The sequence below is a fragment of the Solea senegalensis genome, linkage group LG2, assembly GCF_019176455.1.
Source record: "Solea senegalensis isolate Sse05_10M linkage group LG2, IFAPA_SoseM_1, whole genome shotgun sequence".
NCBI lineage: Eukaryota > Metazoa > Chordata > Actinopteri > Pleuronectiformes > Soleidae > Solea > Solea senegalensis.
The window spans coordinates 5,126,895-5,149,889 of NC_058022.1; the positions used below are offsets into that span (position 1 = coordinate 5,126,895).

Here is a 22,995-nt window from a genome sequence, read left to right on the forward strand (position 1 = left end):
GCTTCACTGTTTCAAGACTGAAAAAAAAAAGTTAATAACACAAAGGCAAAAGCCTGAAGAAACTTTTTATGTTCCAATTACAGAGCCTTTGGTTTGGTAAGGTGCCGTCTATTATCCAGGAGGCTGCATTATTTCTGTCAGATAATTATCTCGTGCCTTAAAGCTTGACTATCAAGCACTATATTGTTATTTTTGTCTCTCCGGTAAAATCACAAACAAAGGTTTTGGTGTTGCATTAAAATCGCAGAGTGAATGAAAGTGTGAGCTACTTTTGATTTTTTTTAAGGCTTTGCAGTGAAAACTGGACGAGCAAAGAATCTAATTTGGTTTGGTTCATGTCATGGTTTTGGGGTCACAGTTTTTATTCTGGTAAAGTAGTTTTTTCTATTTTTCACACCCAGCATATCTATAGCCTAATAATCAACCATTAAATCAGTTATTCTTAAGGACATGTCATGCAATCATTCAAAAACTGAAAGAATGAGGCAGCTTGATTAGGGATTAGACACGTAATTGAAACACTGTTAGATTAAATGAATGCAAGAAGGGAGACTTTGCTGCGTTTAGACGTGCTTTTCATTTATTTGGCAAAAAGGTTAACAACTGATTGCCCTCTAGGTGAGAATATAAAGGCTTATTTATTATCAAATGTTAATTAAAGACAATTTAACCTAGTCAGTCATGTCCATAACAGGAACATGTATTTGTTTTATTACTTTTAATTTGTAATATCTCAGAAATTGTACAGTAATAATGTCTGATTTGCCTTATGCAAGTAGTCATAGATGGCCTGAACACAACCTAGTCAGTCTTGTTGTTTTAGTAGTTTTATGCAGTTTTATGCAGTTTTTATTACATAAAAAATTATTTAATAAAATTTGGTCCTTTTTTTTGCTAAACAAAATTCCAATATGAAACTTTTAACTTGAAAGTTCTCTAAAATTGTACAGTAACAATGTCTAATTTATAGTATGCCATTAGTTATAGATGTTCTGAACACAGCTTAGTTGGTCCTGGTGAGAACTTATGGAAACCTTTACATTACATTTTAGAGTTAATATTTTTTTCAATTAAAAAGTGCTAGTATGGGACTTTTAATTTGAAATTTCTCATTGGTCATAACTTAATTAAATTATTCAAAGTTGATCATTTTTTTGATTAAATTGTGCCAATATAGGACTTTTAATTTGAAAATTCACAAAAACTGTACAGTAAAAATGTCTGATTTGCAGTATGATAGTAATCATAGATGTCCTGAACACAACCTAGTCAGTCCTGTCCAGAACTTACTGTATGGGAAATGTAGTTTTTATTACATCTCAAAATAATGCAAAAATGGGACTTTTAATTTGAAATTTCTCAAAATCTGTACAGTAAAAACATCTCAGTCCTTGTCAAAACCTATGGAAAGGTTTTTTGTTTAAAAAGTGCATATATGGGACTTTCACACTCACTCTGCGCCTCTGCCTCGTACCAAATGGAAAAAAACAAACTTTACTGGGCCACTGGGCTGCGTTTGCTCGTCTCTCTCCCCCACAATAACAATATTTTTGTGAAACACTTCAGAATGCGGCAGACGGTCTCAAGGAGGGAAACCAGACAAAGACTGGGAGTAAATCTTGAGTGGACACACAAGGAAATAAAGTAAAACTAACACTCAAGGAAATAAAGGAGAACTGAAAAGTCAAAGAAAAACTACCAGATTTTTACCAAATTGTCAAACAAACACGACAGTAAAAGTGAAATAGACGCTAAGGTCTTGACAACATCTGCCTCTTAGTATGCTGCGCATGTTATATCACTGTTATTTACAAGCCTCTCTCTGTGTTAATGACCGTGGGCTGCTGACCTTACAGATGATTCCAGCCTCTGAGAACAGATCAACAGTGTGATTACTGTGACAAATTATGACCTTGGAACCTTAACAAAATGGGAGCAAAGAGGCCAAAATCCATTACATTCCTCACTGTGTTCCAGCTGCACAGAGTCCTTGTCCTTGAATTATTGGAGTGGAAAAAAATGAGTTTTTCTCTCATTTTTGCTTGTTAGGTTTCTTAATCACTGCGGCAGCACACCTGTTCTCAGCCAGGCTGCTCACAAGATAACAAGACAATGTTTCCAAAAATGTGTTTCGCTCAATGTGGAAGTTGCATAAAAAGGGGGAAACCACCTGTTCTGTCTGAGGACCCTCTTGTCTCCTGGACCACAATTCAGTTTTGTAATTAAAACCAGAGCAGACGGTGAATTCCCCAGCGTCTGCTCTTTGGAAAATGATTATTACTCAGAAACTATCACATCACACCTCACATTGCTCATCAGGCTGTTAACAGTGAACGGCAAATGGGAAAATTAAAGTCTTGGCCACGGTGACTACAGCAAAACCCCGGGCAGATAATGGTGATGTTTCCAAAGGCTTTTTATTAATGTTCAACCTTAAACATTATTTAAACCCAAGTTCACTCTACCCTTTCTCACATTTTCCTTCAGAAAACAAATAACGCAATTTTTAAATAAGCTCTTACAAATATTGGACCAGAACCATTTCCAAACTGGAAACTGAAGTTTGTGTTGCTGTTCTAAACCCTGCACCAAAGTCGATAGAGAACATGGGTCAGAATTAGTTCTTGATCCACTGTTGCCTCCATTAGTACGTTCAGATTTGTTACGTTGTGACTTTGTGGTTTAAAATCCTCTGTTTGGATTTAACCTTAGTGACACAAACTTAGCAAATGAGGCAGCAGGAAACCAGAAGTTCCTGTTCTCCCCACAAGCTAAAAACAGCTTTTCTATGGGCTGAGGTGAGGTGAGGTGGAGTGTCAGTACAAAACTATACCAATAAAAAAAGACTCCAGATGTAAATGTATTCTCTCCTGCTCTCATTGAGGCATTTCTTCATAAATCCTCCTTAGATCAGTATTAATAATGTCACTAATACAACACGCAGAGCTCATACAGAGAACAGCAGTGTTAGTTAGAACTCAGCAGCATGGAAAGTGTGGCCCGAGCAGGAGAAGGTGACATGGAAAAAACAACCAGCGAGGTGTGGCTGAGCCAGAATATTAATGACAGGAGGGTGGATGGAGAGGGAGTGTTGTGATGGACTGTTTAAGACGATGAGAGTGGAGAATAATATGGTCGTAGAGGCGGCTGAGTGAGTGTAACCTTGCTTTGGGCTGCTCACGGGGGGATGCACAGGCTGTGAAGTTTTAAAGTCTATTGTCCTTGTGACTGGTTCAGCTGCAGTGAATCTGAAAATGTAATAACAACAAATGACCACTTCAGTGTCCTGGACAGGCCATTAATTCATGCGTGTGTTTTTTCCCCCGCCCCTCAAGACTTTAAATACACTCTAACCAGAAGAGACATAACTATTTGTGAATGTCAACGTGTGGTTTTATTTTTCATGTTTGATGTATGTATGTGCATGTAAAGCGCGGTGTTGGCAATAAACCAGTTTTTATTTATTTGTCACGCATGGGCCACATGCAGATACGTTATTTAAACTTTTAAAATTGATTTAAACGCTGAGTTTGCAGGAATTGTGAGTTGGCAAAGTTGGCTCCTTCTCCTCTGCTCACTACCAGCAACACTGAGTCCCAGATAATAGACTAACTGCATGCCCTCCATGACACTATGTGTCCCTCTTCAACCCCGTCCTCTCCTTCAGTGCTTGACAGCGCATGAAAGCCAAGCCCAGTTTATGATACTAGTACATGTATCACACACACACACACACTTCTGATTTCTATTATTTTGTGAGAGGTTTTCTTTTTTGTGTGAAAACCACCTTGAGCATCAGAAAGACTAAATAGACCCCCCCCCACCACCACAAAAACTAGAACAATATCTTAATATAGATAACGTTTGGATTGATTTTTCAAATCTAATAAATCAGATTCATATAGCCCAAATTCACAAACGACACTTGGCCTTATTGTTCGTATATAGGGCAACTTCTTCTGTCTGTTATCTCTGGCTCCTTCCAAGATAGTAAGAAACTTGGGTGTCGTGATTGATGACCAGTTGACTTTACAAATCATGTCACCCCGGTCACGTCGCTTTGCTCTATTCAATATAAGAAAAGTCCGACCGTACCTAACTCAACAGGCTACCCAGCTCCTAGTACAGGCTTTGTTCATCTCCCACCTCCAACAGACCTCCCGACCTGTGCTGTGTAACCGCTATAGATGGTCTTCAGACAGCCTAAAAGGACACATGTCACCCCCTGTTGATTGAGATCCACTGGCTACCCTTAGCATCAAATTGAAATCACTGATGCTAGCCTACAAAGAGCTTCATGGGTCTGCTCCCACCTACTTAAATGCTCTCCTAAAGGCTTATGTTACCCCTCGACTACTCCGTTCATCAAAGGATTGTCGTCTAGTGGTGCCAACACCCCACACAAGACAATCCAGACTCTTTTCATGTGTCTTCCACGCTGACCCAGCTCTTCCAAGAGCATTTTCATCTCCCATCTCCTTGGACCTGCACTTGGATCCGCTGTTCCTATCTAGTGAAGTTCTTTCCAAGACTAATTCTATGTAGCTTATTCTTTTTTGTTAGTCGCATTGGATAAATACTGTGTCGATAGTGTGTCGTTTTTTTTAAAGAAATATTCATTTTGGCAAATCGCCCCTCCACCAGTGATTTGCAGTTAAAAGTAATGACTGAATTTTATTATAACAGAAATGAAATAGTGAGAAAAGTCATTTAAAATTTGCCCTTGATTTCAAGCACAGCTCCATCCTCTGATTCAGGGTTTTGTTAAACTGTGTCATTTGTGTCAAATCTCAGATACCCCCCTTGACATGCTCGCTGTAATTACTTCCCAGATTTATCTGTGCAGGCAGGGTTGAATGGCCTCCTCCCACAGTGCATGGGAAGAAAAAAAATAGGCGAGCTTAGATAATCAAATAATAGGTGAATATCAATGAATGGACCAAATCACTTCAGTCCCCAGCTCCCTCGTGCAATTATTTCCTATTCACGTTAATTATTGCTAACAGATGACACAAATGACTTTGAGAGGAGGCTGGCTGTGGCAGTCTTACCAAAGATCAATGCCATTTAAATGGGGTCACAACACTTGATACCTCTGGGTCCCTGTGATTGGAAATGGCACCAGTGCAAACAACATCTGCTGTGTCGTGTCAGTGGATTGTGCCAGGGGCTCCTATAGTCACAGACTTTGCATCCTACACAGATAGATTAATCAATAAATGGAATAAAATATATGATATTATAACCTACATAGCTTTTAACTGTAGTTGTAGCCTCCACTTTCTCCACATACAGCTGCTAAAATACCATAATTATGTTTTTCATGTATTCAGATTCAGACACTAAAACTGTATCAACAGATCTTGAATCTGTCTATTTTTGCTGGGAACCATGCGTGACAAAATAGAAAAACAGATAAAATAGACCTGAGATCTTAAGAAAAATAACATGATAGATGCAAGGTGTCTGGTGTGCATGAATACTCTTCGTTCTTTAATAATTCGCCTGGACTGTGTTTGATAACCAAGCTTTTCATTTAATTGATGATATGATTTGGGGTTTTTTTTGCAGGAGGTCCAAAGAAATGGAAAAGCGAGTATTCCTGCGGGAAGGTGGCCCAGCCTGCTGAGCCTGACTTGCCCACGCAGTAGCGGCAGTGGCAGTGGGAGTGATCTGTCACTATCCAGTGGTTGTAGTGAGTACTCCAGTGGCTCCCATACATGGGCAGAAGGACGTGGCTTCTCAAAGCTGGTGGGTTTCATTCATGTCCTATTTATCTTTCTTTAATTCTTCCATCCATAAATATTTCAATAATTAAAACATCTGTTGTGTTGTACAGTGCGCTGCAAGCCGGGACAAAAGGCTCAGTACTGGCTCAGTATCCAGTAATCATTCAGCACCCTGTGCACAGCAGACAGAGCTTGGATGGAAAGAAGGCCACATTCTGAAAGGCCTGAAGCATCTCCAAATGTGCAGCTCGAAGGAAATGTCCTCAAATGCATCAAATGCACCACACTGCAAAGATTGTATGACCTCAAATGAGGGCATATACTCGCTTGGTGTTAAGTGTTTCCCACCGGGGGCTACAGCCAAACAAGTAGCTCCTATGAGTAAATCTTTTAAAGCTGGAGAAAGGATCACTGCACTGGACTCTGATGATGCAGATGACGAATCAGCTAAATTAAAAAGAAGGGATTCTGGTGATCAACCAACGAATGAGCTTCTGTGCTTGGAAAAACTAGCTGTCACTAGGGATGACGATGGCAATTTGCTTGTCGACCCAGTGAAACTTTCTGAAACTTCCGGTCTTTTTCCTTCACCTGTGATGGACAACTTCTTATTTTTGGAAGGTCCCACAGTAAAACCTGGTGTAAGCCCGACAGATACCCTTGCACACAGAGAGGAAAAAAATGAAGACTCACTAGAAAAAAACAGAGCGTCAAGCATGAAATTCAGTGACAGGAACAATAACCACGAAAAGTCTGCTGATCGTAAATCCAGACTTGATCTCGTCAAGAGACAGCAGGGCAAATATGCCATCAAGCAAATAGAAGACGGGACAAGAGATGTGAACTTGTCTATACCACATACTGCAACTAGAGCTCTTAGCTGTGTGGACGAAGCCAGACAGCGAAGCTCCTCAGTGGAGGTTACTCACTGCAGAGACCAGGTGGCTCAAGCTGACGGTAACCAAGACAACACAATCTCAGAATCCCCGCAGAGGAAACCAAAACCTCAGCCATGTGACTCGGCAAGAAAGGCTTTTATTTTGCGAAGCAAGAGTGCAGATGGAGGACCGGAGCAAGCAAAGCACACACATTCTCCTCTCCATCAAAAGCTTATTAAGGGTCCCAGATCCAAAGGACAGTCAAACCCTGCAGGTCAAAGTGTCCCTTGCAAAAGGACAAATGTCAGTACAACACACACGTCAAGCAAAGGAGCATTAGCTAAAGCTGAGAAAGAAGAGGATATTGTAGTATCAAAGAGTTCCAAGTCTCTCGAGAGTGTGCAGCACTGCTCTCCCCTTGCTTCTCCTGTGAAATATTCAAAGACCTTCAACAAGCCACCAGGAGTCAACGAGAGCTCAGAGAGCCCCGTGAAATTGGCTTTGCAAATTACAAGACCTCAGACAAGCAACGACCCTGTGGAAGAGAGCATGTATGATAACTTCTGCTCGCCACAAACACAACAACGCCAAGGCCAGCACAGTGATGTGGCCCATTCAGAGCATACATCCACACCCCCTCCACCACCACCAGGTCGTACTTCTTCTCTCCTACTTAGACCAAGTTGCGAGTCCTCTGGAGGTCAGGCTCAAAGCTCTTCCACTCTAAAGACACCACCAAGCACCTCAGAGCCACAGTCTTATCAGCTTTCTCCTGCTTTGCAGCCTCAGTCCAGTTCAACAAAAGACAATCAATATGTAGAACAACAAATGGGCGCTGAAAGTAAACCACTGAAGGATGGCCCTTCTAATCTCTACCATACCCACACTTCCAAGGCCACGCCTGTCTCAGGACAAGAACCTCAAGTGTCAGTGTCAAGACAGTTATCTATGGACAAACCTATTATATGCCATGATGAAACTTGGGCTCCCTCAATCCTACCAACTCAGAGCATCTTACAAAGATCCCAACAGAGTGTTAGTGAACCAAAACTTTCTGAAGTCTTACCACATTTATATTCTAATGTTTACTACCATGGGACTTCCAATAATTCCCACAGTTCCACCTCAAGAGCTGTAAAAATGGCTCTTCCTGTAAACGCTAGATCTAATGAGGCAATCACAGGACAGGAGACCAATCATTTTCTTGTGTTCACAAGGCAGAACATTGACAATACAAACTCTACTTCGAAAAGTGTCCAGGCTTTTCAGACTTTCATGTGTGATCCCCAGATGTCACATGAATGTGGTGCTCATGACAAGGCCCGCAGGAAGATTGACACCCGCTGTAACTCACTGGATTCTGAGCCTTCAGTTTACCCTGTTGCATCAGACAGTGGTGTGATGTTAGACTGGGGATTTGATGAGGAAGGCTGGCTATTTAAAAGATCTGTGTCAGTTTCCACTAGACCTCTTCTTAAGCCAGTGATGGGCATGAATGGGGCCAAGGCTCGTAGCCAGAGTTTTGGTGCACGCTACATGGATAGACCAAGCTTCAACAGATCTGGAAAGGTCCGCACCCAGATAAAAACACAATCAGGGAGCTCCCTAAACTCTCTTGGTGATGTCCTCCCAGGAAGTATGAGTTGCTCCAGCAGCTACCATTGTCCCATGAATCGATCTCTTTTGAACAACTTCATGATTGAGGAAGGCCTGACAGGTCCTTCGTATTTGGGGTCCTCCAGTGAAAGACTGCAAAGTCTTAAACTCCAGCGCGAGCAGGCAAGGCGCATTCAAATTGAGCAGCAGTTTTCAAGCGCCTTTGGTGAGCCAGTCTCTGAAGAGCCAGAGGGAAGTACTATAACCACAATTGAAGAGAAAGTGATGCTCGGGATAGAAGAGAACTTGCACAAGACTCAAGAACAAGAGAGAACCACTGAAGTGAAACAGAAATCAGGCTCAACCTTGGCAAATTGGTTTGGTTTTCGAAAGAGTAAGCTTCCTGCGCCAAGTGGCAAAAAGACTGTTCCACCTAAAGTCAAAGAGGAGAAGAGAGAACAAAAGATTACGTCACTTCTGGGAGGAAAACAGGCAAAGTCTGACAAAAAGAGGGAGAGAAGAAAAAGTGAAGGAAAAGACTGGTAAATATCTTTATTTATAAATATCTGACTTCTTTTTAGCCTAATGCTATGAAGGTATTCTACTCCTTTAAATTACTTTGGCTATTTTCGTCAAGTTGTCAGGTTTCAAAAGGTAATGGTTGATTTATTACAAAGGAATTACAAAGAAAATGTCCTAATATCTGAGGACTTCAGTATGTAATGCTGTGTTTTTATTTCAGCTCTGTCGGGAGAAGAGAGTCTCATGATGCAGTGCGGGCCTGCATATCAATGCCATGTCCAGGAATGTCCCTGAATGAGATACAAGGACATACGGACATCACTGGGGACCCAAAGGTAAATAAAACTGTCACTCGGTATACAAATAGGCAGTTATTTGATATTGTTATGATCAGTTGCTCATAACTTACCACTGATCTAATCCCATCTTTTAAATAACTTCTTGTCTGTTGCTGCTAGGGTTGTCAATTTTGTGCATTTTCTATAGCAACTATCGGTTGAACGAGTTAATAAATGATAGTCGGTTAAGTCATAGTGCTTTGTCCTAGCAAAGGTGCAACTAATGCTGTGTTTCCATCATGGTATGGTTCAGTTTGGTACAGTATGGTATGGTTTGGGATGATACAGCCATGGAGCAGGCTTGCGTTTTGACTGAAAACAGTACCTTTACTTGGTAGGCGGGATGTGGGTTGAGCCCAATGGCAGCGTAGTGTGACGTTGTACAGGACAATGACATCCAATACAATGGAAGACATCCAGCAACTCTTGTTTTCTCCTGCTTGGTTTATCTCAACAAGACTTCCAGCTTTGTATGAGAATAGACTGCCGTCGTTTTCCCCGACATCCATAGCATATTTACACAGATCACAGTGGAGTGATGTTTTCTGTTCTTTTCCAATCAGCTGACTCTTGTGGGTGGATCCTGTCTAACTGTACCATTGTAATTTAGTACCCCAAAGGAATAATGTCAAAGAATGCAATGGGGCCAGTTATTTTGGTGCTATTCCTTATGGAAACCTAAAAAAGATAGGCACCATACGGTACCAAACTGAACCGTTCCACTTGATGGAAACACGACTTAAGAAGCTGCTTCATCTGCTTCTCAGGCTAAAGTTCCTTACATGCCTTAGTCATACGAAATCATGAGAAGATTGAGAATATAAATATATGAAGATTATGTAAGAGGATGGATGTGACTTTCTATGTTTCTCCTTGTAGATGAGCCAGAGAGCAGAGAGTGAGAATGGATCTACTGTGAAGAACACCAACCAGGAAGCACTCATAGGTCAGATTCTCCTATTCTCTCTGATGATGTTGTTTTGTCCATAGTTTAAAACACCTTGAACAGTAGGTACCTGAAAAACAATTATTAGCTGTGTTCTTTTTAAGTATTTTACTCTCAAGGTTTACTTTGTGTTTACCATTTTGCAGTTTGCAGAAAGAAGTGAAGACCAAATATGACAAAAATGTGTAAGTTATGCGTGTGATGAATATGCAAGTGAGCAGTCGGAGGGAAAACGTGACGAGTGCCTAATTTTGTCAGTGTGTGCTTCTCCCTCCATTTTTTGTGTTTATTTTTTTATTTTCCTCTGCCTCTGCATTTACAGTAACTATTGTTTTTGCTGTGCAGTAATTTATTTTTTTTTTAAATGGAGATTTTGTTTGCAGGTGTGACTGCTCATCTTCACAGATCCATGCTCTAAATTGTTGCATGCACAGGCTCATCTGATCAGGATGAAGCCATTTATCCAAATGGGAGCCCAAGCCACAGACACATAACCAGGCTTAGAAGTAGTGCAAATATGAAGAACTTTCTCCAAAGTTACTGTAAAGGGCTTCAGGCCAACAGTGTCACACCACAGTGCTGCTGTGACAGATAGTGACAGAGCAGTTTGGATGCATTTTGGCAGCATTTTGATGGGGAATCAGTGTAAAACTCCTCTTTTGTGGATTGACGTTAGGTATTTTTGCTGTAACTTTGCTATTTTTGAGCGTCACTGAAGACATTCAGTACTTAGGAAGAGTAAGGTCTGGGGGATGAGGGCTGGTGTGCCTTGGTATTCTGTGTTTCTAACTGTATACCACCACAAATGAAGATGTGTTTGACCCTTCAGAGGAATATAATTGATAAAAACCGATCAGTGTATAAAAGCCGTCTTCACTGAGAGCAGGCAGCAGTTACTGCCTTTTTTGAACAAGAGTTATTATTCATAGAATGCAATATCACAGTCTACTGAATCTGATCCAGTGAATTTGTAATAGTTCTCTTGTTCAAAGAGTCTAAATAACACATACAGTAAGCCGGTGAACTCATTCCATAACTACCCGATCAATCCTTAGTCACTCTCATCTGTCAATCATGACACCTTTGTTCTGTTTTTATAGCATCAAATGACTAATAAACACAAACATGTAACATAACAGATCAGTGTGAGGTAAAATAATAAAAATCATGTTTATGAAAGATCCACTAGGGGGTGATTTATCTATTTTGGCTACATTTTTGGGGGACATGTGTGAACAAATGAGAGGGTGTAACTGCATCTTTATTAAGAAAGTAAAGTAAGTACACTGACATGCAATTATGTGTTCTTTCCTGTGGCACAAATTAAGTCGGTGTGACGATCTTCGTGTTCCAAACTCCAGGTGCTCATGCTGCCTTTCTGAATACGGTACACTTATTTTCTCAAAGTAATAGTGTGGAAATACTGACATAGCACTTAATTTGGCAGTCACTCCCTAGATTATAAATAGCAAGTGTCCACCTCGCTCAGGTAGAGGACTGGAGACAGACTGTGCTGAGATTTCCTCGGCCACATAGTGACACCATCGGCAAATATCAAGCACATTTGATATGGACGAACGGCGGCCCTCGGGGGTTAAACACCTCATTAAATTTCTGCACTGCACCAGCTAAGCACATTCATCCAAGCCACAACTGAGTGAATTAACTTCGCCTTCAGCGGCGGGCTGAGTTATGCCATCCACACATTAACTTGTTGAACCTCACGCGATGATGAGCAAGCAGTTTTGAGCTTGATGTTTTAAAATAAAACGGGGACAAACAAACAAAATTTAGCGCGTACGATAAAATGTCTTTTACAATTTTACAGCATACCCTGGGACTGGATTAAGTAATTAGTCGTTATCTTCAGTGGCTGATGCCGTACATTTAAGGCCAACTGAAATTAAACTGCGTGTACTACTGCATTACTTCTTCAGTGTATACAGCTCTCCTCGTTGTGCGTCTGCTGTTCTCCTTTGAGAACACAAACCGTTTATCTCGAAAGTATTTGTTCCACTACTTCCATGACTATCAGCATCCAGTTACGCAATGTGCTGATGGGACACAATGCAAAATAGGGTCTAAACAATAGACAATGGGAAACAAACAAAAAAGCCTGATTTGTTTTATTTGTCTTTGAAGACAAAGCTGATTTCCACTTGCAAATGCAGTCTTAACGCTTCTTTTAGGCAAATAAACCTACAATAAATGAGATGTTTACATGGTGCGAGAGAAAAATTCTGACCTTCAGCCAACTGTAAGTTTAATTACTCAGATAATTATTCTTAAACCAGACCTGGTGTACAATATTAATAGCCATAACTTATGGTTAAGACACAAACTAGGCACCTTTCAAGGTTCCCTTTCTAGATACCAAGGACCGGATACACTATCTCAAGTCTTACTAACTATCTGTTGCAGACCTCTTCAGAATGTGCGATCATGCCTCACTGTTCACATGTCAGCCGTTGTCTCAGTTCTCCTTAGATCTGAGCTGTTTTTAATAAAATCTTTCAACTTAACTCCTCACTGAATCCAAAAAAACAAATAGTCCGACTACTCTGACTAGTCTGACTAAAACTGGACTTTTAAAATACATACAAAACAAACAGAACAAACGGAAGCTGCTTCACTGAAGAATGAGACAATTGTGACGATAACGTGGCCTGCGACATTGTTTTGGACAGACGAGCAGTCCGATTTTACCCTCTGTCAGCTTAAACAACTGAATATGTTTTATATAATAGGAAGACTTGCACTCGACATGCCCACAACTAGCTGCTCGCTAAACCAGAGACTGCCTAATACTAACAAGCTGAAAGGTGGTGTTTTGCCCCCGAGCAGAGCAGAGCAGAGCAGGAGTGCAGCAAACAGGACTTCATTCAATAAATTGATTCCCCCACTCGTGCTTGTATACTGGGACAGGAGCAGTGGTCCAGTAAAACGGGCTGTAGCTCGACTTAACTGTGCATGGAAACGTACCGAGTGAGAACGAGAGAGTCCTCTCTTGTAATCAACCCCATGGGGTCGTCTTTGTGCGTAGGTTGTTGGGATTTGTTGTAGGAATTATGATGGAATTGTGTCCATAATCCATAACTCCTCCACATCCTTATTTCCATAGTTAGTTACTGTAATGATGGCAACAAAGCGTATATATATGTGTACACATATATATATATATATATATGTACTCTCCTATGGGTCGTGTTATCGTTACCATGACGACAAGGGTTGGGAAGTCACTAGTGGTCCACTCTTGTCGGTTCATATCCAAGTGCAGAGATTAGAGAGATCTTTGAGGTCGTTTTTGGATGAACAGACACAGAGCATCATTCTTATAATCTGCTGAGCTTTTATTGTGGCGGGTTGTTTTTCTGTGACATTGCCTGAACTCGATGCAAAAGAGAAGAAGCACAACATACTCGAGTTAACAGGCTTGTGAAACCAAATCAATCGTCAGCGTCTGTGATTCAGGTTTTCCGGAGAAAGCTGTGCCACAGCGAGCGATTCTTGTTAATTTCAGACGGAAGACCAAAGTAATCGATGCTGTAAATGTCTTCCGCTGTCTGCTCATGTGGATTCTTTTTATCTCACGTGGTGTTTTTAAACAGTCGATAGTAGAATATTTAAAGCAGCTTTTCTAATACACAAGGCTGTGAACTGTATGTGTAGTTTATTTCCTAATTATGGATTCTATTCTCCATGCTTCAAAATGGCTGCTCCAAACATTAAGTTGTAGTGTAAATGTAGTTTTTTGTCTGTGTCAAAATGAACAGGTTGTACACACACTACTGTCGTCTGTGGACATGTTTCTAGGGTTGTGTTTGAATTAAGGTTGAACAATGTATCGTAATATGACCTTTACTGCAATTTTTAAATCACATTAGGCACTGGAAATGCACTTAACTTAAGTGTGACATTCTCACTTAACTTAAGTCTTCAGAGGCAACTGTAACACACGCTTCTACTGCAAGTGTTTTTTGTTGTCTATAAGTGTATTACCATGGTGACAAATAGTTTACATTTTGTTCAAATGCATCGTAATGTGGCGACGGTAGCTCAGTTGCAGAACCTTGCAACTGGAAGGTTGTGGGTTCGATTCCCGACTCTGCTAGTCTACATGCCGATGTGTCCTTGGGCAAGACACTTAACCCCACGTTGCTCCTGGCGGCGGTGTGAATGTGTATGAAAGATGAGTGACAGATGATGATGCGCTGTATGACAGTGTGAGTGAATGGTTGTGAATGGGTGAATGGCAACACTGTATTGTAAAGCAGCTTTGAGTGGTCAACAAGACGAGAAATGTGATATATATATACATATATATATATATATATATATATATATATATATATATATATATATATATATATACATATACACACCATTTACCATTTAATGTGATAAAGTGAACACGCTCAATAAAAGTGAGGAGATGTAAGGAAAAATGATGTCTGTACAAATGCAGAACAGGCGTGTGGAGTCTAATCTGTCTAATCTCCAGCGTGTCATGGCCGACAGGTTACTGCTACAGGTTACATACGAAAACAAAACAAAAGTTTTAACTGTGGTCTATTGGTGTATAATGACATTAATCTTGATGTGCATCCGTTAACATCAAGAAATAACACCTTTACTGGGTCTATGTGACATGTGGCATGTGTGAGTTTGTGCATAATGCAAATAAATACACACGTTCTGCGGTGTATTTGAGTTTTCATTCCATGTGCCATCGCGTGCATTTCATGTTCACAGTGTGGCCAGTGCATGCCGACTGTCACACGCTCATTAACCCAGCATCTGTAACGCACACACACACACACACAGCAGTGGAGTTCCAGTTGGGCTTGAGGCGGCACACGGTGGTTATTCTGCGTTTAAGTGGAAGCCATGCCAAGTAACAGAGACGACAACGACAACGACAATGACAAAAGCCTGGTTTAAACTGGCCGTAGCACAATCACACGCCGGACATGATATCAATGTAGCCGGCGTGTCGCACTTTAGGAAGGCGTAGATTTGTCTTTACAAAAGCAGACATAGTCAATCCTTAGAGAGGAGCTTTAAAACAAAGTTTAGAAGTCAAATATAAGCTGAGTCTGACACTGTTTAAGGCACGCAGACTTCCCAAATCTCTTTTCCCTACTCGAATATGACTTATTAAATGTGTGAAAACAAAGCTCAAATGTATAAATGAAGCTAAAAGTGGCTGAATAAAGGGAGAATTTCATAGAAATTCCTTAATCTTTAGCTGTGACAGCACTTTTCTCTTACTACTACTCACTAAAACACAGCATCAGTCGTATATGACAGTAGAAATAAAGAATTAGGCTTAAATGCATTCAAATGTAACCTCTATATGAAAGCGCATGTTATTCCTGTCGTTTATCCACTAGGCTCCACGCAATATAGTACCAAGCGAGTATAAACGAGGCTTAAGCATCTGTTGAGTGCAGCACTGTATGCAGTCCACTGTGTAGAGCTCAGACAAGCAAGTAAAGAGAGGCGTGAAGGGGAAAAACGACTGCTGCAGACGAGGTCCAGTGGTGAAGCTGCCCTCATTTCAGAGTAAGGACTCTCGTTTCAGGGACAAAGGTGCAGAGTAGCACTTCAGACGATATCAAAAAAAGTGGTGTATTTCTTTTTTTTTGATATCCGTGGTTTCCGTAGCACCACGTCAACCATGGTTGCCCTGTTGCCCTCATGTATCTGTGTCCCCTCTTCTTGTCCTCCCTCTGTCTGTCCTGAGCCACTTCAGCTGTTCTCCTTGTGCCGCAGGCTCCGGCTGCAAGATGCGAACGTTGGACAGTGGGATTGGGACCATCTCCCTGCCTGAATCCTGTTCCTTCTTCTCCTCCATACTGCATCTCCTCCCCAAATCCTCACCAACCCCAGAACAGTCCCTCAGTCCTCCCAGTGGCCCCGGCTCCTCCAGCGAGGACGTGTCTCCTTCCCCGTTACCCCGGTGGAGAATCCCCGCCAGCTTTAAGGACAGAGGCCAAGTGGGGATGCCCAACTCCCTGTCTGACTCATCCGTGGCCCTTATCCCGTCAGTGCCTTTCCCCACTGTGGCCTTCCTTCAGCCCATCCAGCCCCAGTCTGAACCCATTGTGACATCTGCCAGTGTGTGTGATACCCAGAGCAGACTCCCCAGACCAGCAAAAGGTAAAGTCAAAGCCACAAAAGAAGCGAGACCTTCGGACCCAGTGATGCCTCGTGCGTATGACCGATCACGACTGTGCTGATGTTCAGCACGACGTCGAGTGTGATATTTATTTTACACTCTGAGAGCAGTCTTTCATTTCAGACACATGTAAAAGTGAGAGCTCGTATTTTGAAATTGTCACGATGTGTTTTTTTCATGTGTTTTTCCGATACAAAGGAAGCACATTATTCACATGAATTCATCACACATCGCTGTTGATACGACACGAGTTCTTGCTGCTGTTGTCTTTACGACAGCGGAACAAACGGCCACTGCAACAAAAGGACTTTTGCCTCTTTGAGTGCAGACTTCACATTTGTACACTTCAGTTCTGTGTCTCCCTGGGGTTTGGTTGACTTTTCAACATTTCCAGCTGACTTATTTCTAAATTGAAAAAAAATGTAAAAGAACACTTGAGTAGGTTTTGCACTCGCGCGCCGTCTACGTGCTTGTAATCGTTGAAACAAAGGTCGTGTTTGACCTCTCCTGGAAGAAAAGAGGCCCTAAAAACCACTGTATGCATCCAGCTAATCGTCTTTTTTTGGTTTGGAAAAGAGTTTGACTGACTCTTAAACTCTTCCAGAGCCACAGACAGTTCACATTGCACCACTTGCGTCAGTGTTGTGCTTTTGTGGTGAAATGCATATTGAAATATTTAATCCCCTGCAGGGACAACTTTGAACATATAAACCTGGCTCGATGTGTGTCATGGTTCCAGATGTCAGCCGCTGCCTTTGTCACTGTCACTCACGTCTTTTTGAATTCCAAATGATAATAATAAAAGATTGAAGAAGTCGGACTCTTTAACTGTCACTAACTTTCTTTTAAAAAAAAACAAAAAAACTCACATGTGTTTTTCGTTGTGTGTGCTTTTTTTTCCAGGTGGAATGGAACCAAAGAAGTTAACGTACATGAAATCGTCGAAAACTCGAGCGGCTCCGAGCCAACAGACAGAGCAGACGAGGCTTCAGCTCGCCAACTGTAAGACTGAGAAAGTGACTCTGACTTCAATCTTCAGGGTTAAACACATAATTCCACCCCCCGTTAGATTTTGCAATTAAGCAAGAAATAATTATTTTTTTAAAGGTTAGCGAGTCAAAGTGAACCCATTCACCCGATAAACTGCGAAACTTTTCTCATTCCTGTTTTGATTTCTGTTTGATTTAAATGTGAAATTAAAAAAGTATCAGGGCAGGAGCTCCAACCTTGGCAAATACAAAAAAAAAATGATTGACATGAAAACTTAAACAAAGTCACTGATTCTTCACTTAGTGGTTTTAAGGGATTATATTGGCGAGCGTGATGAAAGTTATAATATTTCAACATTTTATTCACGTCATGTTAAGAGGAAAGTAGGATCTGCTTCTCGTCAGACAAGTTTTGACTCTGTCTGTCGCTGTTTTTGGTGTGAAGGTGAGGAAAAGTGCAAGCGTTTCTCTTTTTGCCTCCAAACTGAACTTAAAATGACATAAATCAGTCATTTCCATCCCTCACTGAGCAGAACACAAGTTTAATAAACACATGACGAACACAAGTTTCCCAAACGTGTGTCTGCTTCCTCCTACTCTACATTAACTCTGGCATTTACAGCGTGTGGGAAAAATGCTCTATGTTGTGACTTTTGCACGATTTTTCGCTTCTCCCACTTTAAAATGAACCATAGTTTTGATTCAACAGCACATAAATGCATTTCAGTAAAGCCTGAACATGTGAGCTATATACGCACACTCCTCAGTGCCACATGAGCAATAAGGGTTATTATACACGTATAAAAACACGTGTGTGTGTGTAGACAGAACAGTAAATCATAGAAAAAGTATTTTTTTCCAAGTTTCATATACATATATATGTATATACATATAAGTACATTTCTATGCTAGAGTCTGATTTGTAGCATACAGATGTAAACAAGTGTATATATATATAAGTGTATATATATATATATGTATATATATATGTATATATATATATATATATATATAAAGTACATTTCTATGCTAGAGTGACACCAGGTCTGATTTGTAGCATACAGATGTAAACAAGTGTGTATATATATATATGTATGCATAGAGTATATAGACCAAAAAGTTGCAGACTGATCTAATATTCATTCAATAAGCAAACAACAGAAGCAGGAGTTTAAAAAAGACAAAATAATCCTTTTTTTCCTCAGACATGATAATCGTTACATCTCAGTTTTACTTTTAGCTGTGGTTATTTGAACTTGCAAAAGCGAGTTATGTTTTATGTAGAAAGATAATTTGATGGCACAACGCTGCAGAATCTCACCATGACTCTTCATCTTCTTCCATTCCAGAGTTTCCGAAGTGGAATGAGTCGTCCGGGGTCGAAGAAAACCGAACAGTCACTTGGATTTATCACTTTCAGTCCCCACAGTTTGGACTCTCGTGTCTTGTGTTTGTGAGGATGAAAACTCCACAGCGCTTGGCACCGCTGGCTTCCTCATGTGCTCGGCGTCGAGAGGAGAGACTCTGTAGCCTTTTCAGATGTTGCAGTGAACACACTGGGAGCCATTTTGGAGGATGGGCAGCTCGCTGGCATCAGCTGTGAACACCTGGTACCACTCTGCTGCATCACTACAGTCACATAGACACCGTTCATTTCATTTCACCCCTGACAACAAACACTGAGCGTTCAAATTCATCTGAAAGTTAGTGGCTGCACATGTTAACTACCATAATCTAACTAAACTCAAGCGGTACATGCACTAATATTATTAGAGAATGAAGTCGTAACTGTGACCCAGTGAATGCATGTACTGCAGAGAGTTGACACCACTGCACAGAAGTCGCTGGCAAAGCAGAAGCAGAAGAGTCTTAACGGTGCCGGTATCGTATTTCTCTCAACTACGTCAACAACAAATCCAGAGTTCTCATCTCGTTCTCTAGTCGGTCGGTGAAAACATCACACAGTTCTTTGTGTTTACAGCACATTATGTCGATTTTTGTAACACAACACATCACGCATGCAGTGGAATCCCGGGGGTGATCGTCTCTTTCCTGACTCCTCCCACCAGATTAGCATGAGCGGATGACAAACATTCATGAAGGACAAACAACCTGAGGAAAATCTCCTCATTTCGCTCATTGTATATCACTTACCATCCGACTCTCTTGCAGTGTGATGCGGCGGCAGCACTGATCTGCAGCATCTCCTGCACCTCTGTCGTGCACCCGTTTGCCTTTAAAAATCATTAAAAAACTAAATAATATTAAATTAGTTTTCAACTCTGTGCACTCATCAGTGCTGCACAATAAAACGTTGTTAAAATTAAATTAATTGAATCGGGAAAGTGAGGGAACTTCTTTCATCAAATCTGTTTTTTTTGACTCCCTGATGACGGCTCGAGGCTGAAAAGTGTTTGTTGTAATCGGTTCAACGTGACCACGCCACCACATTAAAGGCATTTTTATTAGTTTTTAAAAGAGAGTGCCTTCCTTCCAACTTTGTTTGTACACGTTTCCCATCCAAAGAGCACCTCTTATTAACCTCTCATGTGAGACCAAGAAGCAGTTTTTAACAGTTAAATCACGGGTTTACAGGCACAGCACGAGCAGACCAGAATCCAGAATGGCTCCGGCAGCTGTGGTCAGTGTCGGGGGTATTTTGTCCTTGCAGAACAAAGGTGATGATGTAGCTCAGTCAACGATGTAAGATCTTCTGTAGATTTACTGTCGCTGATGTAGTTTTTAGAAAGAAAAGGCACCAAACTGATTTCCTGAGATTCCCGATGTACAGCACTTACATACTACTGATTGCATTCATGAGCTCTACAGCTGACAGAGCAACGTGCAACTCTTTAAAGTGTGCAATAACTTGTTGTATGCTCTTTTTTTTTAAATTCACTGTTAATATCAACCTGCATGCAGCCAGTTTTCTGGCGTATTGTAACCACGAAATGCACCGTATGAACCGCCGTACCAGGTTAAAAACTCTTTATGAAGTAAGGCACATAAGCTGTAAGTAAAACCGTGTACAGTGAGGCTGACCGTCACGCCTGCAGTTACCCAGTCGTTGTTGTTTTTTTAAAACAGTGATGATCCCTTGAAATGAAGCTGCACTCTGATTTTATTTATTTAAATATCATGCCATATCATATTATATTAATCATTATACAGTATATATATATATATATGTTGATATTATCATAAGCTATTTTTCCACAGTCATGACATCAAGACAGAGCAGTGAGTTGTTGCATGTAACCTTGGCTGTGAAGCTCCCAGCAGGCGCAGAATTATCGTGGACATTGTTTTGCAAGCTCAGGGAAAATACAATCTTTTATTTTGTCTCTGATAGATGCTGTGGATTAATACGTTTAACCATTTCACCGCAGCCGTAACAATCCGTGTGTCACTCGTTTATTCGTTTTTTTCAAAGTAAAATGAAAAAAAACGGACAATGACCGATATTTTGCTCAAACAAAAAAATAAAGAAGAAAAGATGTTCTGCCTTTGTTTTCATCAAAAAGAGCCATCTTCCGAGCTGGAGTGCAGGGACTGTCTACAAAGTGCAACACCCAAAAAGGATATTTAAAAAAATAGAATTCAATAACTTTACCGTAATAATTGTGAAAACGTCACTTAAGTCTCCTGCAGGTCGTACTACACCACTCAGGTTTTAAAAAAAATAACACAATATACACATTGGTATAATTTTTTTTAAATGAAATAGCAAATACAAAATGACTTACTGACAGACAGATATATATATATATATGGATATTTTCTCCATGGTCATGTCTTCTGGTGTCAGAGTTATCCTTTTACTTCCAGTGAAAAGCAAGAAAATGTCAGTTTTATGATCCGGGAGATCATGTGAAGCGAAACACTTGTTTGAGCACAATATCAGAAATTGGAAAAAAAAAAAGAGTCATTATCCATTGTTTATTTTGAAAAATGAATGATACACGGATTCATAACTCACCAGATTTCACTGTATTCAAACTAGCTGCTAAGCTAGTGTTTTTGTCTGTACATTTAACCGTAAACATGTTGCACCCACTCTCTCTCTCTCTCTCTCTCTCTACTATGTCCTTTACAGTGATGTTTTTCAGTGTCATGTCACTCCCGTGTAGATATTCTGCCAAAATCTCATTATTGCCAAACACTGCTCTGAGCTAATCACATTATACAGAGAATGAATGCAACTTAATCTACATATCAGACTTGTCATGGTGACTATAGCCATACTCTTTTTTTGAAGAAATAGAATCAGTTTACACGTGACGTAGAGCTAAAAAAAAAAAAAAATAATAATAATAATAAAAAAGCACTGTAAATGTTGCACAATGCCATTATTATTTATCTCATCTTATTGTAGTTACCTCGTCCTGGCTCTTGCTACACGTACGCGTGATGAGGTCATACATGTAAAATGGCAGCAGACCAGTTTAAATGAGATATGTAGCGTTGTACAGGTGAAGCGAGGCGGCGGTGGCGGTGGATCAGGGAAAAAGGATCGGCTGCACTGACATACGGGTAGATGGAGCATGATGTCTGTGTTTTTCAAAAGTGGCTCACATAACGACGAGCGTGACTCTCGCGAGAGTATTGTATTTTTCTAACACGTACTCTAACGCCCTGTATTTGTACTCAGCACTGACGAGTGTACTTTAATATTTAATGCACATTATTGTTGCTCACTATTACAGTAATTCTTCCTAAATGTAAATGTTTTCCTCTTTTCTTTTTTTTCTTTTGCCCATTAATAACAGTGATGTTCCCGTGTGACAGTCATCTTAGCAGTTACCCTTCCTTCAAGAATTGTATATTACTGATATTCTATGTTTTATGTCAAATTAAAAAAAAAAGAAAGAAAAATAAACTATTTCACTACTTACAGTACAGCTGTGACTTTGTGTGATTAGTTTTATTTCACTTTAAAGTGCAGTGTGTTTAACATTTAGGGTTTATTTGCATGTGTACACTGGCCTTGTCAGGACCAGTCATCCTCATGGAGACCAAAAACCTGGTCCTAATGAGGTAGAACCTCATTTCTCAGGAACTGGTGGAAGTTTAAGGGTAAAATTTGAATTGTACTTAGATTCAGGTTAGTGTTAGTCATTAACCCTTTAACACCTAAGCATCAAAATGTCCGTTGTTTGTTTGTTTTGCTTATTTTAAGCATAAAGGGGCCAGAAAATGTCCTGTAACTAAGTGATTTTCTCTTCTTCTTTTTTTCCAGAATAACTTTCAATATCTGGTTGTTATTTACAATTTACTGCATGTTAAAATAGTGTATTACAATTTAAAATGAAGAAAAACTAAAATGTTTATTTAGAAAAAACTCTAGTTGTACATTTGAAATTAGAACAGTATGAAACATATTTAAAATTACATTTGTTTGAGTCTTTGTCTCAATGTCCAAAAACAGGCCAAAAAACGGAAACTATGTACAGGCGTTTTTCCCAACTCTCTAAGTAGGTTTCAAAAAATACGAAGCAAAGGGATAGTAAATTATAAATAAAATAAAAGATAACTTGGTTTTAGTTAAGGTTAGGGTAAGGGACTAGAGAATGTGTGCAGCACAAACATGTGTGTGTAGTAGTTTAGTCGTTGTTGCTTAGTGTTTTTGTGTAAGCAGGGGCGACAGTTTCCTGGCTCAGTGTGAGTCTCTAAATTCTCCAAATTCAAACCCAATCTCTCTGTGCTTGCTTGCATGTGTGAGAGTTGGAAGTGAACGGTGAGTCCTCGTGACTGGATGTTGGCTGCACTGCACCACAGCTCCTCATATATACTCCTGCTGGGCAGCTGAGCTG

General features: G+C 40.4%; 1 protein-coding gene across 6 annotated transcripts in view; it reads left to right on the top strand.

Moving 5' to 3' along the window:
* Positions 1–22,078, top strand: part of LOC122764682 (nck-associated protein 5-like) — a 57,019-nt gene extending 34,941 nt beyond the window's left edge. For 4 of the 6 annotated variants that reach the window (XM_044018628.1, XM_044018630.1, XM_044018627.1 and 1 more), the window contains 7 exons: positions 5,572–5,751; positions 5,840–8,745; positions 8,946–9,060; positions 9,943–10,009; positions 15,788–16,174; positions 17,097–17,195; positions 18,532–22,078. In XM_044018628.1, the coding sequence (XP_043874563.1) occupies positions 5,572–5,751; positions 5,840–8,745; positions 8,946–9,060; positions 9,943–10,009; positions 15,788–16,174; positions 17,097–17,195; positions 18,532–18,533 (3,756 nt within the window). In that variant the 3' untranslated portion in view covers positions 18,534–22,078. Of the gene's footprint in view, positions 1–5,571; positions 5,752–5,839; positions 8,746–8,945; positions 9,061–9,942; positions 10,010–10,155; positions 10,195–15,787; positions 16,175–17,096; positions 17,196–18,531 lie in introns of those variants that run through there. The other 2 variants (XM_044018642.1, XM_044018648.1) reach the window with 2 other exon arrangements.
* The last annotated feature ends 917 nt before the right edge of the window (positions 22,079–22,995 follow it).